The sequence below is a fragment of the Geotrypetes seraphini genome, chromosome 13, assembly GCF_902459505.1.
Source record: "Geotrypetes seraphini chromosome 13, aGeoSer1.1, whole genome shotgun sequence".
Classification (NCBI taxonomy): Eukaryota; Metazoa; Chordata; class Amphibia; order Gymnophiona; family Dermophiidae; genus Geotrypetes; species Geotrypetes seraphini.
In genome coordinates, this window is record NC_047096.1 from 83,384,557 (window position 1) to 83,399,322 (window position 14,766).

Here is a 14,766-nt window from a genome sequence, read left to right on the forward strand (position 1 = left end):
AGTCAGTTCTTATTTTGGCTATTATACACACTTTGGCTGACTTTTTGCATAATCTTTCCCTGTGTATACTGTGAACATATTGCTGACAGTTTTTCTTCTTGATCACCATGGAAGATCACGTCGGGGTCCGGTACACTGGATGTGTCCTCGCTTGTGAAGACTAACGAGAAGAATTTGTTTAACCTGTCGGCTACCTCTTTTTGCTCCTTTATCACTCCCTTTTTGTCTCCATCATCCAACGGTCCTACTTCCTCCCTCGCCGGTTTCTTCCCCTTTACATATCTGAAGAATGATTTGAAGTTTTTTGTCTCCCTGGCCAGCCTCTCTTCGTATTCTCTTTTCGCTCTCCTAACCACTTGATGACATTCTCTTTGGAGTTTCCTGTGTTCATTCCAGTTTTCTCCAGTTTGGTCCTTTTTCCATTTCCGGAATGATTGTTTCTTGTCTCCTATCGCTTTCTTCACCTCATTGTTTATCCATGCGGGGTCTTTTGTTCGGTTTTTTTTGCACCCTTTTCTAAATCTGGGGATGTACATATGTTGTGCTTCTTGCACTGTGCCCTTGAATAGAGATCAGGCTTGCTCTACAGTTTCTGTTTTCCTTGAGCTGTTTCTAAGTTTTTTTCTTACCATTGCTCTCATAGCATCATAGTTCCCTTTCTTGAAGTTGAACGTTGTCACTGTGGTTCTCTTCCCTTTTGCTGTACCTACTCCTAATTTGTACTGGATCATCTTCGTCTAGCCACCTCCCTCCCTTCCACTCACCTTCGTGGGCGCTCTACAAAATTTTATCTTCTTTCTGAGGTGTACGGATGTGATAAATCATTCTTGGAAGTCCTGCACGACTACCCCAAAGTTTCTCTGACGCGCTTCCTTTTTCCACCTGGGTGGCTTGGGTCAGAGGAGAAGCTTTGGGACAGTTGCGTGGGACTTGTGAGAACATTGCCACATCCGGACACCCTGAAAGAAAGTCCGAAGAGCGCTTACAAAGGTGAGGGGAAAGGAGAAAGGTGGCCCGACGAAGGGAAGAGGAAGGGAGAGGGGGGAGCAGATGCTGGTTGGAAGGGTAGAGTGAGAGAGGGGAATAAACGCTGAAAGTGGAGAGAGAGGAAGCAAGAGAGGGGAGCAGATGCTGAAAGTGGAGAGAAGAGGGAGTAAGAGAGGGGAACTGATGCTGAAGGTGGAGAGGATAAAGAAGGAAGCAAAATCTGGATTGAAGGAGGAAATAAAGAAAAAGAGCACATGCTGGATTGGGGTAAGAGGATAGATTTAGTCAGATACTGGAAGGGGTGAGGGAAAGCACTTGACATGGGGACCGTTTGCCGCACTAAACCGTGGTCACCACAGTAAATCCGCAGGAAGAGAAACGTGCAACTGGTTTACCGCAGGAATGGGGACAAGGCCTTTAACTGCCCCGTGGGAGCGGTGAAAAGTCTTGCTCCTATGGTAAAAAAAAAAAAAAAAAAATTGCGCCTGTGTCAGATTCAGCATCTCCTCCTCTTGCACCTATTTTACCTTCAAGAGCCAGCCATGCCACGATGAAGACAGAAGGAACCCAAAGCCTGAGACCAATGTGATTTGAAGAATAAAATTACCAGACAACAAATAGTAGAAATTTTTTTTTAAATATTTTATGATTAGAATATTTCAGATTTGAAATATGTATCCTGCTAGAGCTGGTATTAGACATAACTGGGGACCGCAAAGCCCAGGCTGTGCTTCTTTAGCTTCCAGCTGGCTTAGGGCTCTCTCTCTGACCAGGGGGCAATTACCCAGTTGCACTCCCCTAATACTATTCTTGCCATGTGTGACTAAAGTATTCTGTATAGCATTCTGTGGTAATTTGGTTTGTTCAGTTTTCACAATAGTGGAGAGGATCTTTGTGAAAGGGAGGGGAGACAGGGGTTTTGTTGATCCTTGCTCTGTATTATTTGTGTTTATAAAATGACAATTGTGCAGAATATTGTCTCTTTATACTTTAATAAAATAAGTTCAGTATAAAATCATAACTATTCAAGACTTGTGCGGATGAGATCTGACAGTTTGCAGGACAGGGACTGAGCTCGCGGGGATGGGAACCAAGGTTGCGGGGGCGGGAACTGTGATAACTTTTTTCTCCGTGTCATTCTCTAGTGGCAAGCTGTAGGTGATGGAGCTCTTCTTGCTGAAAGATGTGCATCACCGACACATCCCCACCAGCTGATGGAACCAAAAAACCACCACCAGCGGCATCCATCCCCCCCCCCCCCCTGCGAGGATCCTGGAGGTTTCCCAAAGGGTCCAGGGTCAAGAAAAACTGCTCCCCATAGAAAAAAAATCATCGTCCCAAGAGACCCTCGGCCGCTTGGATGAGAGTGAAGACAGGGACGAAACCAGCGCTGAAGGAGACCGGACCGGAGTGGACGCAGAGGGAAATATCCTCCTCCCGGGGTGGAAGCCGGACCCCCGGCCGCCTGAAGATAAGCTTTACAGAAAGTGAGAACAAAATCAGGGGAAAAGCTCCCTGGCAGCCCAATGGGACTCACTGCCAAATCAGAGGACCCAGCAGAAACATGCCCCTGTCTCTCCAATACAGGGGGGAAGGTCACCTGAGGCTGCAGACAAAATGGAGGCGCTTCTCATCAAAATCAGAGTAAAGCCTGCAGAAAAACATGCCGAGGCCTGTAGCGGCTGAGAAGCCTGAACCGTCCCAGCTGCTAAAGCAGGAAAGGCAGCAGCGGTAAGGGAGTCCCCAGCCGCATCGACGGTTAGGGAAACTTTATTTCTCTGACCGTTGGTGGCTGGGGGAATCCCTGTGTGGGTGGCAAGAGAAGCCCAGGCTTCCCCGTTGTCAGCTGCCTGCATGCGAGGCACTCGTGAAGGGGATCCCTGGACGCCAGCATCCGAAGCCGACGCGGATTTCCCTTCGTGGCGGTCGGTATACTGCAAGAATAAACTGGCACCATCAACCTCGTGTCTGGAACACAATGAGCACTTTTTCCCTTTAAAAGTGCTCATTGCGCAATATGCGACCTAGCTAAAGGAAAAAAGTGCCGGTTAGCAATAAAAAGCAACAACAATGAACTGAAGGCTCCTTTCAGACCAGAACTGCTTCAGGGTTTTTTTTTTTCTGTCAGAACAGACTCCACTGGCTCTCTAAGCTATATGTCTTGCTGGTATCGGTGGCAAGGCTTACAGCTGAGGCTAGGAAAATTTTGGGGAGGTGGAGGAAATGGGGGGAGGGACTCAACTCGTGACCTGTCGAGTGTGACACCCCTGAGGTCAGGGTCCCCCCAAGCTCAATCCGGCACCAAACAGGGACAAGAAGGCCACTAAACAACTTCCAATGGACCTCACTAACCATTTTCAGGGAAGACTGGCACAGCTTACCACACCTTCTGAGACCGAGAACAGACTGGTTAGACTAGAGGGAAGCACAGCTATTAGTATTACAGCCAAAGTTTTGTCTCAGTCTCCACCTGCTGGTCATGGTGAGTATTACCCATCAGTGAACTGTACCAGTCTGGAGACATGCTAAAGAATTTAGATTGTAAGCTCTACTGAGCAAGAACTGTTTCTTAAATATGTCTTTGTACAGCGCTGTGTATGCCTATCAGTGCTATAGAAATGTTAAATAGTAGTAGTAGTAATAGTAGTAGCAGTAGTAGTAGTATCTGGCTGGCCTTGTAGCAACTATACACATCCTCTACCATTTCCCTCTCACATATCTCTTTTCAGTGTGCACTATACATCTCCATATAATGCAGCTCAAAAAAAACAAAATTTCAGGTTTAAATTTCAGAATATTCCACAACTACATATAAAGTAAATACCTTGTCTGTGGACCAGAACTCTGTGTTTGTACTGCAAGAACTGGCGTCACATCTCGACTATTTCCACTTTGCGAGAAGACAGACTTTGTTCCAGGTTGGCCCAGTCTAGCAATAGACTGCATGACACAAAATTTCTATAGGTTTGTTATTATATAAATCAGTTGCACAAACACCCAAGTCAGGAAGTAAACTATTTCTATTAAGGCCATTTTATAAAAAACAAACATACTATCTCTTTCACCATTTTGATAATAGAACTTGTACTTTGCAGTTGTCCTTCACTGAACATTAAGAAAGCAAAATTACTTTACCTGTAGTAGGTGTTTTCCAGAGGACATCAGGATAATCATTCTCACAACTGGGTGATGTCATCCAACACCCAGTGCCACCATCTTTTTAAGAGATTTTTGGCAGCATCCCATCATGCATGCATTGGTGCATTCCCGTCTGACATGCAAGTGCAGGACCAGCTTAAAGAGACAGTTGCGAGGGGAGGAAGGAGGGTTTGTAAAAATTATTGGCCTCCTGTCCTCTGAGAATACCTGCTACAGCTAAGTAACTTCACTTTCTCTGAGAACAAGCAGAACATATCTTACAACATAAAAACCCTAGCTACTAGGCTAATCAAAAACAACAATGCTAGGACAAGACATAAACAACCAATCAACCTGAAAAAAAAAACTGTTGAAGGTGCAATCTGAACAGAAAGACTGAGTCCAGGATAAATAGATTCTGCAGTACTGTCTGCCCAAACCAGCTGTAGCATTGGGTATTCTTCTCAAGGCAGCAGCGAGATGTGAATGAGTAGACTGAAGGCAAAATTGTAGTCTTTCAGATCTCTTCAAAAGAGACTGATCCTTAGGTGGGCTACCAATACAACCACAGTTCTTAACATTGAGAGCCATGAACATGGCCCTCCAGAGTCAGCCCACCTTGGGCATAAGCGAAAGAGATGCAGTCTGCCAGCCAATTGGACTACACGTGTTTGCTAATGGCTACTCCCATCCTGTTGGGATTAAAAGGAATAAAAACGCTGGATGGATTGTCTATGGGTTTGCGGTTTGGGGAAGGATATTGGCAGAACTGACTAGTTAAGATGAAACTGACACTAACTTAGGAAGGAACTTGTGAAAGTGTGGAGGACTACTCTGCTATGATAAAACTGTGTAAAGTGGATCCACTACTAGGGCTGAAGCTCACTGAGCCTGTGAGCTGAAGTGACTAGGTACTTCAGATGACAGAAATCAAATGGCTCAAAATGACCTTTCAACAGCTGGGTTAGGATGACATTGAGGTCCCATGACACAGTATGAAGTTTGATGGGAAACTATGTCAAAAGCAAATCCAGCATGGTGAACAACTAGAGACTAGTGATGAAAAGCACTAATTGCACCAAAGATTATGACAGTTTCAAATTACATTTAATAGCATATCCAAGTTTATGTGAGAATGAGAGGAATCAATATTTTAGGGATCATGTAGTTCAAGCCTTGAATCGACCACAAGAATTATTCCTTACAGTTAGACATCTGGTTGATGGATATGGAGGTGTCGTTGAACGTGATGATCTGGATGTTGAAAGATATGCATGTACATGAAAGCTAATCAAATGTTTTTGTATAAGTTCAAATTATATTTTCTGCTACATTTGTTGTAATATGTAAAAATGAATAAAGAATTTAAAAAAAAAAAAAGATATGCATGCTTTCTTGTTGATAAAATGGGAGGAGATCTGTGACATTTATTGCCTGAAAAAAATGCCCATTGGTGGAAGAGAAAGATGTTATGGTCAGAATATGATAAAGTAGTTGAGTTGGAGGTAGGGAAAGCTGTCTGTGGATGTACTCCAACCCAGGCAATTCAGGATCCATGCTCATCAGCTGTCATGAGGCAAATGGCAGAGAAGGTTAGTCCATCAATTACAAAGATAGTCAATAAATCCTTACAAGAAGGTATCTTTCCAACAAGTTTAAAAAAATCTACTGTGAGACCAGCTTTAAAGCGAAAAGGCTTAGATATGAAAACTATTAAGAATTTCAGACCAATTTCCATAGTACCATTTTTGGGTAAAATTATGGGAAAAATTGTGTTGGTAGTGTTAAATAAATTCATGCAGAAGGTTAATTGCCTGGACTGTAATCAGTTTGGCTTCCGTAAAGCACAGTGTTGAGCCATTGTTGATATCTTTACTGTTGAGGAAAGATCAAAGTATGATACTGTTTTGACATCGTTAGATGTATCTGAAGCTTTTGACTCCGTGGATCTTCACAGATTGTTACCGATACTTGAAAATCAGGGTATGAATGGTACGGTGCTAAATTGGTTTTCCACTTATCCGCTAGGCTGTTCCTATCGGCGCTGTTATTTAATATCTGTACAGCCTCTATAGGTGAATTGTTCCAATCTTTGAAGGTTGATTATATGCAAATTACATTTTTTCCCCAGTACAAGTATGGGGAAATGAATTGGAAAAGGCTTTGAATAATGCATAATTACATAAATATTAATTACATGAAATATATTGTTGACTGGGTGAGAGAACAAGGTTTGAAACTGAATGTTGATAAGACTGAATTGATGCTTGTGGGGAAGGTAGACCAAGATAGGTGGCCAAAGGAAATAAAGGTAACATAACAGTCACCTTATATACCGCAGGACCATGAAGTGCTATGTGGTTAACTAAAGATTATAATAGTGTATACAATTGAATAGATTGGAAATTATGTAACTTTAAAAAATAAAACAGAATAAATTACTAAAGTATGATGTCTGTAAGCATTGAAATTACCCAGATATTTAAGAAACAAGTATGTCTTTAGGTTTCTTTTAAATTTCACATAAGAACTCAAAGACATGATCGGATTTTCCAAATTCTTACTCCATAATGCTGCCTGATATGACAAAAGGTGCTGATGATGTTTTAAGTTTGCAGGCTTTGACAGGTTCAAGTGCCAACTTCTCCTGCATTTCTTATTTGCAAAAGTAAAGAGGTCAATCAAATATTTGGGAGAAAGTCCGAATAGAACTTTGAAACAAAAACAACTGAATTTAAACTTCACATGCGCCTCCACCAGCAATCAGTGCAACTTCTGGTAAAAATGGCGTTATATGATCATACTGCTTCAGCCCAAAGGTAATGGATGAAGCTCTTCCTTTGAGGGAGTCAATGACAATCTTAGGAGTTAGACTTGATTCAGGTCTTAAAATGAAGTGTGAAGTGGCTAAGATGGTACAGATATGCTTTGCACAAATACATTTACTGTACCGGGTGAAACAGATGTTGACGCCTTTTGATTTTTGTAATGTTGTACAGGCAATGGTCTTATCAAGACTTGACTACTGCAATGCCCTGTATCTTGGAGTGTTTAAGACAAGGTACAGGGAATTGCAAGTGATACAAAATGCTGCAGCCAGATTGATCAGAGGAGATCCTAAATATGATCATATTTCACCTTATCTTTGACAATTGCATTGGCTGCCTGTGACACAGTGCAATATAAGGTTTTGATGATTTGTCATCAATTCTTATATGGTACCATTCCTGAGTATTTCAAGGAAAGGATAACTGTTTACCACCCTAAAAGACCCTTGCGTTCTGAAAATTAAGCTATGCTGAGGGGTAATGTTAATCCGAATTATGTAGAAACCTGTGTAATGAACTTTTGCTGTGCTGGGGTAAAGTTATGGAATTCGCTGGTAGGACAGTTAAAGAAATGTGTTGACAGAGGAACTTTTTAAAAATTCTTAAAAACACAACTGTTTGTCACTGCTTATTTATAGGGTCTGACTCGCTTTGATCAAAGATTTATTGTCAATTTAAATCTTAATGTCTGATTGTCCTTTTGTATTGTTTTAAGTATTATGTATGTTTGATCTTATGTAAACCGCCTAGGGCTAGATGGCATAGAAAATTTAAAAATAAATAATTAAAGGTGAACCTTTACAGAGTTGTTTTTCAAGCCTGTCTCTAAGAGGTGCAGGAAGTACTCACACAGTTTTTGTATAGGGCAAGAAAGAGTGCCTTGCTCTCACACTACAAAGCAAACCACCTCCACTTAATAGGAGTATAAAGAGATTAGGTTCTTACCTTGCTAATATATTTTCTAGTAGATAGGTGTATCATTCTGGACAGTATGGTATTCTGCCCAGCCCATGAGCTGTGCTGAAGGAATCCACTCCAGGTTTTCAAATCCACCTCCTTGTCCAGAGGGCTCTGCTGACCCCTTCAGTTTGAACCAAAGCAGACCCCATATAGAACAGATAAGGAGGGCTATGGGGAGACTCCCCAAACTACATATCTGTTCTGCTCTGAAAGAAAAACATGTTAAACATTTTAATTGAACAAATCAATCATCAAAATAACCATACTAATCGGAACATTTATGGAGCTCAAACATTCACCCAATGAATTTCAACAATAGATTATTCTTCATACTCATTGAGGACTAACATCAAAATTTCAGTTTTGACTCAAACTTGACTGAGAGAGTAGGCAGGCGGAGAAATAACTGACAGGATGGGGTACCAGAATGACACACCTATCTACTAGAAAATATATTAGCAAGGTAAGAACCTAATCTCTTTTTCCAGTGCAAAAGGTGCATTATTCTGGTCAGTGGGGAAGTACAAAAGCAATTCCAGAAAACTAAGGTGGGACCTCAGCACTTACTCATAACACTGAGGACTCAAAGACAGTGTCCTCTTGTGCTGTCATATACACATTGGAGAATGTGTGAAAAGTGGACCAGGTTGCTGCCCTACAAATCTCTCTGGGCACAATCGCTCGAGCTTCCACCCACGAAGAGGCTATGCTTCTTTTCGAATGTTCTTTCAAGGAGACTGGTGATTGCTTGCCACAGGCAACATATGCTGATGGGATGGCCATAAAAGTGCTCGCTCTATGGCCATGGTTGGACTAGGGTATCTAGGGCTTCGCCTACAGACTTGGATATTTGACTGAAAAACCGGTCTGCTTACAGAATGATACAGGGAAAAAATATGTCCTCATCCTCACTCCATCTCTGCAAACCATCTGATCCCATCCACACAACCCTCTAATAGTTATGATTTTATAGTGAATTTATTTTATTAAAGTATACAGAATATTGTTTCTTTTTATAATTGTCATTTTATAAAATCACAAATACAGAGAAAGGATCAACAAAACCCGTCTCCCCTCTCCAACCCCTCACAAATATCCCCTCCACTATCGAGAAAACTGAAGTCAAATTGGTACTACAGAATGCTACATATAAAAATCAAGCTAATAGAATACTTCAGTCACACATGGCAGGACTAGTTTCCAAGTTTATTATTTTCTTGATATACCATCCATCAAAACATATCTAGATGGTTTAGTCAATAAAATACAAGAGAATTAAAAAAAAAAAACCAAAAAAAAACCACCCCCAAACCCATCACATAATTCAGTGAGGGGGGATGTAACATGACATAAGACTGACAACATAGGGACGAAAGGTACAAGAGTTGGCAAAAATACATCGAGATTTAAAAAAACTGAAAACAAAGAGTAGAATATTAGGACTAGTTTGCCTCTAGCAAGGCGTTTGCAGTTGAGAACCTGAAGTGAAAATTATTTCAGGGAAAGCAGACTGAATCCTGAGTTAGGTATCATAGGCATCCTTGAATAAGAAAGTTTTGAGTTTAGTCTTGAATAGTGGAAGAGAGGCCTATTGCTTTATATGTAGGGAAAGAGTGTTCCAAAGTGAGGGTGCCATGACTTAAAAGGTGGAATTTCTAGTGGTATCATAGAAAATTTCTCGGATGGAGGGGACAAGAAGATCTTGATAATTTGAACAGAGTGTATGAGAGGAGACATAAGGGATTAAATATTGTCTATAAAAGCAGGGATATGGTGTTTGATTTTGGGTGAGTAACAGAGTTTTGAATGTAATGCGATGAGGGATTGGGAACCAGTTAGGGGAATGCAACTAGGGCAACTACCCCTGGTCAGAGCGAGCCCTAAACCAGCTGGGAGCTAAAGAAGCACAGTCTGCTAGGCTTTGTAGTCCCCAGTTATGTCTAACACCAGCTCTAGCAAGACGCATATTTCAAATCTGATATATTCTAATTACAAAATAAAAAAAAAAAAAATTTCTACCTTTTGTTGTCCGGTCATTTTATTCTTCACATCACATTGGTCTCTGGTTTCTGTTTCCATCTATCTACTCTTAACTCACTCACCAGGGTCTCCTGATTATTTGACATGTCTTCTTTCTCCATGCTCACCATTCATTTTCCATCTCTGTGTATGTTTTTTCCCTCTTGTTCAGCAAGCATCTCCCTACTGTCTCCTATACTTCCTTTTCTAGTATTTCCCCTGTACTCATCTCCCGGCCTTCATCAACAATATTCTGTGTCCCTATCCCAAGGGTGTCAAAGTCCCTCCTCGAGGGCCGCAATGAAGAAGGGTTTTCAGGATTTCCCCAATGAATATGCATGAGTTCTATCAGCATACAATGAAAGCAGTGCATGCAAATAGATCTCATGCATATTCATTTAGGAAATCCTGAAAACCCGAGCGGCCCTCTAGGAGGGACTTTGATACCCCTGCCCTATCCACCTCCGTGCTTAGTGTCAATCCTCTGTGTCCCCATGCCCCCCTCCCAAGTCCAACATATTTCTTCTGTGTTGCTCTTCTCCCTCATGTCTAGCCATCTTCTCTGTCCATATACCCTCCTATGTCTGACATTGCCCCAATGACTATATCCATATACCACCCCCATATAAAACGTTCTTTTGTATTCCTGTTCCTATGCTCCCATCCATGCCCACCATCTTCCCCAGTGTCTCTCACCCTCTTTCCTCCCTCCCCCACCCCTCTACTGTGTAAAATATTTCACTCCCTTCATATCACCTTGGTTCGGCTTCTCTTTCCCTTCCCTCTCCTCCCTGCAGGTCCAGTATCTCTCTCCCTTCTCTCAACAGTCCCCAAGGATCAAGCACCTCTCTCCCTTCCCTCTAGCCCCTCTTCCCTTGGGTCCAACATCTCTCTCCCTTCTCTCTAGCTCCATCTTTGAGCTATGAATCCAGTACCTCTCCCTTTCCTCTAACTCTCAGCTTCAGGTCTAGCACATCTCTTTTCCCTTCAGCTCTACTCCACCCTCTGCATCAGTACCTCTCTCCCTTTCCTTCAGCCCCTCCTCTCCCCCATTGGTCTAACATCTCTCTTCCCCCCAGCCCAAATCCAGTACCATCTTTCAGCTCCATCTCTGAAGACAGTAGGCAAATAGCCCTCTCCCACCCCAAGAGTACATTGATAGCGGCAGGTGACATCCCCCACCATGGGTCAGCATTTACTCCCCAGCTCCCCTTATGTCTACTACCTGAACGAGACAACCAAGCCACACAAAAAAATCTTGAAGCTTGCTCTGAGGCCTTCTTTTAGCCGACAGATGGGCCCCTCCTTGATGTAACATCCAGTTTTGTGAAACCGGTATATACATCAAGGAGGGACTCGTCAGCAGAAAGAAGGTCTCGGAACTGGCCTCTGAAGATTTTTCATCATCAGCGTAGCTGGATCCTTCAAGAAAAACTGCATGCATTGCTGAAAAATTGTCAGAAGCCTTCTCCAGACTTTCCTTCAGCCGACAAATCCCTCCTTCATGTAACTTCCAGTTTTGTTACATCAAAGAGAGGCTGGTCAGCTAAAGGAAGACCTTGCAGCAGGCTTCTCAAAATTTTTCAGTGTGGCACGGCTGACTTGTTTGGATAAGGTAGGCGCGAGGGGAACTGGGGAGTAGATGCTGAGCCGTGAGGAGAGGGGATGCTGTCACACTTACCCTGGTGTAATTTTCTGCTGACGGAACAAGGCCAATAACCACTCTAGCGGGGTGGTAGAAGACCTTGTTCCCGTTCCCACCGTAAGTAGGCAATAATGTTTTCTGTTTTTACGGGTTAACCACAGGTTGCCGTGGGAACCCTTCACTATCTCATTCTCTAGTCCTGATTCCCTATAGGATCTTTGAGATGAAACCCGAGGTACAGCTATACGATGGGAAGGCTGTTACTGAGTGAGAGTACCCAGGAAAGAGACTTGGGGGTTAGAGTGGACAAGACCATGAAGCCGTTGGCACAGTGCGCAGCAGCCGCTAAGAAAGCGAACAGAATACTAGGTATAATCAAAAAGGGTATTACAACCAGAACGAAAGAAGTTATCCTTCTGATCTATCGGATGATGGTGCGTCTGCATCTGGAGTACTGCGTTCAATATTGGTCGCTGTACCTAAAGAAGGATATAGCGATACTCAAGAGGGTTCAGAAGAGAGTGATGCGTTTGAAAAAGGGTATGGAAAACCTGTCATACGCTGAAAGATTGGATAAACTGGGGCTCTTTTCCCTGGAGAAGCGAGACTTAGAGGGGATATAAGACTTACAAAATCATGAAGGGCATAGAGAAAGTGGAGAGGGACAGATTCTTCAAGCTTTCAAAAACTACAAGAACGAGAGGGCATTCTGAAAAATTAAAAGGGGACAGATTCAGAACCAATGCTAGGAAGTTCTTCTTCACCCAACGGGTGGTGGACACCTGGAATGTGCTTCCAGATGGCGTGATAGGACAGGGTACGTTATTGGAGTTCAAGAAGGGATTGGACAATTTCCTGAAGGAAAAGGGGATAGAAGGGTATAGATAGAGGGATACTAACAGGTTCTGGACCTGATGGGCCGCCACGTGAGTGGACTGCTGGGCATGATGGACCCCTGGTCTGACCCATCAGAGGCACTGCTTATGTTCTTATGAGGCTCCACCCGAATACTGACGAAAGTGCCTGGAATACGAAAGTTATACTGCCCAGAACCTCTAGTTTCTTGGTCTGCTGTCAGGCAGAGACTTTGGCTGGTGATCTGCCAGACTAGCCATCAGATCGTCCAGACCCTTTCTGAACATCTGTCCAGTGAAAGGGAGTCTGCTGAGAGTAGCCTTGGAGGTGGAATCTCATGCCCATTGCCTAATACAGAGCATTTTGCAGGCTGAAATCGAATAAGCCGAGACTTTGTTCATGACTCTGATGATATTGGACCGCATTGGACACAATCTACTCCTGCCAGCAAAAGATGGGGCAAAGGCTTATTCTCTGCCATGGTGAGCCCTTGCATCTTAGAATGACAAGCGTGTTGAACAAAAGAGGCTGCTGCAGCTGTTTTGATCCCCAAGGCCAAAGCTTCAAACTGTGTTTTCAGGACGACATCCACTCTGCAATCCTACGTATCCTTCAGCACCATGCTTTCTTCACTTGGTAGTGATATGAACTTGGTTACCTGACCAACTAAGGAATCCACCATAGGCTGGGTAAACATCTGATAACATTTCTGTGCCACAGAATACTGCCTAGTCATTGTTTTAGCTACCTTTAGAGAACCCTCAGGAACTGCTCCGTGCTCCATGACATAAGAATAGCCCCACTGGGTCAGACCAATGGTCTATCAAGCCCAGTAGCCCATTCTCATGGTGGCCAATCCAGATCCCTAATACCTGACCAAAACCCAAGGAGTAGCAATATTCTATTTTACCAATCAAGGGCAAGCAGCGGCTTCCCTCATGTCTCTCTCAATAACAGACTATGGACTTTTTCTCCAAGAAATTGTCCAAACCTTTATTAAAACCAGCTACGCTATCTGCTCTTACCACAACCTCTGGCAATGGGTTCCAGAGATTAACTAATCTCCGAGTGAAAAAATAATTCCTCCTATTGGTTTTAAAAGTATTTTCCTGTAACTTTCATCGAGTGTCTCTTAGGACTCCTTTTACAAACGCGTGCTAGCAGTTTTAACAAAATGGCACACGCACTAGCCGCTACCGCCTCCTCTTGAGAAGGCGGTAGTTTTTCGGGTAGCACACACTAATCCGGTGCATGCGCTATAAATGCTAGCGCACCTTTGTAAAAGGAGTCCTTAGTCTTTGTAATTTTTTACAGTGAAAAATTGATCCACTTGTACGCGTGTTCTACTCCACTCAGGATTTTGAAGACTCTTCAATCATATCTCCCTCAGCCATCTCTTTTCCATGCTAAAGAGCCTTAACATTTTTAGTCTTTCCTCATACAAGAGGAGTTCCATCCTCTTTATCATCTTGACCGCTCTTCTTTGAACCTTTTCTAGTGTCGCTATATCTTTCTTCAGATAATGATACCAGAATTGAAAGCAATACTCCAGGTGAGGTCGCACCATGAAGCAATACAGGGGCATTGTAGCATTTCTTAGCCTTTTTAAGCATCCCTTTTTTAATAGTTCCTAGCACTTTGTTTGCTTTTTTGGCTGCAACCGCACATTGGACAGGTTTCATCGTATTGTCTACGATGACACCCAGATCACTTTCTTGGGTGCTAACCCACCAAGGTGGACTCTAGCATCCAGTAACTGCAATTTGGATTATTCTTCCCAATATGCACCACTTTGCATTTGTCCACATTAAATTTCATCTGCCACCCGGATGCCCAGTCTTCCAATTTCCTAAGGTCTGCCTGTAATTGTTCACAATCCTATGGGGCTTGATATTGTACACAGTGTTTATTGCCTTCCAAGAGCATTTCAGTATCCAAATACTCAACTTCATTGGGTGAATGCATGGCAAGCCGGAAAAAGATGGACAAGTTTAAATATACAGGAGCAATGAGCAAGAAATCTCAATCGAACTTTAGTGGTTCGCCGCCAGAAAAAAACAAAATGGCGCAGAAGCTTCCAGCCTCCTCGACTCAGGAACCTACTCTGCCTTCACTTGCTGGTGAGACACTTTCTAGCCAGGCCATAGAAATGTGGTTTTGGAAGTTAAAAGATGAAATGATGGAAGTAAGGTAGGATGTGAAGGCAGCCTTGACTGAGTTACGGGCAGAGGTGGGCGAGCTGGGCGGCCGAGTGGCTGCCTCCGAGGAACAGATGGTTAACTTGGAAGCAGAAATGTGGGAAACTAAAATGGAAGCTGAACACGCAACAGCTAA

General features: G+C 43.0%; 1 protein-coding gene across 1 annotated transcript in view; it reads right to left on the bottom strand.

The window, feature by feature from the left end:
• CDC27 (cell division cycle 27) overlaps window positions 1-14,766 on the bottom strand; it is a 275,220-nt gene that overhangs the window by 145,321 nt on the left and 115,133 nt on the right. The window contains 1 exon segment of the mRNA XM_033918006.1: window positions 3,812-3,945. Coding sequence (XP_033773897.1) covers window positions 3,812-3,945 — 134 coding nt within the window.